The sequence below is a fragment of the Monodelphis domestica genome, chromosome 6 (assembly GCF_027887165.1).
Source record: "Monodelphis domestica isolate mMonDom1 chromosome 6, mMonDom1.pri, whole genome shotgun sequence".
In the NCBI taxonomy this organism is placed as follows: Eukaryota; Metazoa; Chordata; class Mammalia; order Didelphimorphia; family Didelphidae; genus Monodelphis; species Monodelphis domestica.
The window spans coordinates 166,592,951-166,594,156 of record NC_077232.1 but is presented as its reverse complement, the minus strand read 5'-3'; the positions used below and the strand labels follow the sequence as shown (position 1 = coordinate 166,594,156).

Below are 1,206 nucleotides of genomic sequence, written 5' to 3'. Positions count from 1 at the left end.
AATTGGTTTTGAACAATGATACATGTATAACCCAGGGCAATTCCTCCATCCTACCAGGAAAGGACAAAATATTTCAACAATAGGAAGGGGGGCTCACTAGGTCCTTCCCTTTCTTCAGTGATGCTTGGAATGGAGAATTTCTTTGACTACCATTCCCATCTTGACTTGTAACCCTTGTGGTCTGTCATTCCTAGTAATCTCCCAACACAAAACATTCATTAGCAGCTTCCGCCATTTATTGGCACCATGTAGATTTAGTACAAATGCTGAGGCTTGCCCATGGTGCTCTTGATATACAGTGCTCTCACATTCTGCCAGTTCTTCTTTAGCAGAGACACCAGGAAATTGACAGCCAGATGGATGTTGTAGACAAGCTCATCATCGGTCATCTTCATGTGGCCAATAGCCACTGCCAAACAAAGCACCTTCTTCATCTGGAACTTGATAGTAGACTTAACCTCATCGATCTTAGTCACCATATTCTCATTGTGAGTGAGCAGAGGTGGAAACTTGACAGCTTTGTTCAGACCAGGACCCAGGATTTGAGGGATTTGCTTGATCAAGGACTCAGAAGCCAAAAAGGCATAATACTTTTTAGCTAGTTTCTTGACCAATTTCTTGTTCTTGTTTAACTTCTTCAGGGCCTCAATATACATGTGGGGGATTTCTACAGCCTTGGCCTCATCACAATGCTGCTGGTCTCCCAGGACACACACAGAAAATTTAGGATGGGGTGTGGATTTGAGCCTGACAGTGCCAGAGAAACGTTTGTCCTTTTGGGGATCATAGTTCTTCAGACTGATCTGCAGCTCCACAGTTTCAAAAAACTTTCTCCTTTTGCGCTGGGTCCCATGTAGGACCTCTCGCACAGTTTCATAGAGAGCATCACAAGAGGCTTTGCTGCTCATGGTTGCTCACTGTGTAACGAGCCGAGGATAATTATTATTTTATTGTGACTCCATTTGCATTGTATAATCATTGGGCATATTGTTTTCTGAGCTTTGTTTACTTTACCCTGTATAAGTTCATGTAGGTATTGTAAGGGGGGTGGGGGAAGGGTTATTTGTAAAAGGGTTGGACTGAATTATTTAAGAGCGTGGTTGCCAGTAATTTAATTTATTCAGATATTTATTTACAATTAATTGACAAAATGTAGAAAGAGTAAAGTAAGACAATCAGAAAGAGGATAGGGTAAGATATTAGCCT

At 41.6% G+C, this 1,206-nt stretch overlaps 1 protein-coding gene across 1 annotated transcript; it reads right to left on the bottom strand.

The window, feature by feature from the left end:
• Positions 1 to 211: 211 nt before the first annotated feature.
• Positions 212 to 927, bottom strand: LOC100020342 (60S ribosomal protein L10a-like). Its single transcript, XM_056803843.1, has one exon. The coding sequence runs from the start codon at positions 906 to 908 to the stop codon at positions 255 to 257; it is 654 nt and encodes a 217-aa protein (XP_056659821.1). The 5' UTR covers positions 909 to 927; the 3' UTR covers positions 212 to 254.
• Positions 928 to 1,206: the final 279 nt, after the last annotated feature.

Bases quoted from the DNA above. Each gene is read 5' to 3' on its own strand.
- LOC100020342 (XM_056803843.1), bottom strand. From the start codon at position 908: ATGAGCAGCAAAGCCTCTTGTGATGCTCTCTATGAAACTGTGCGAGAG.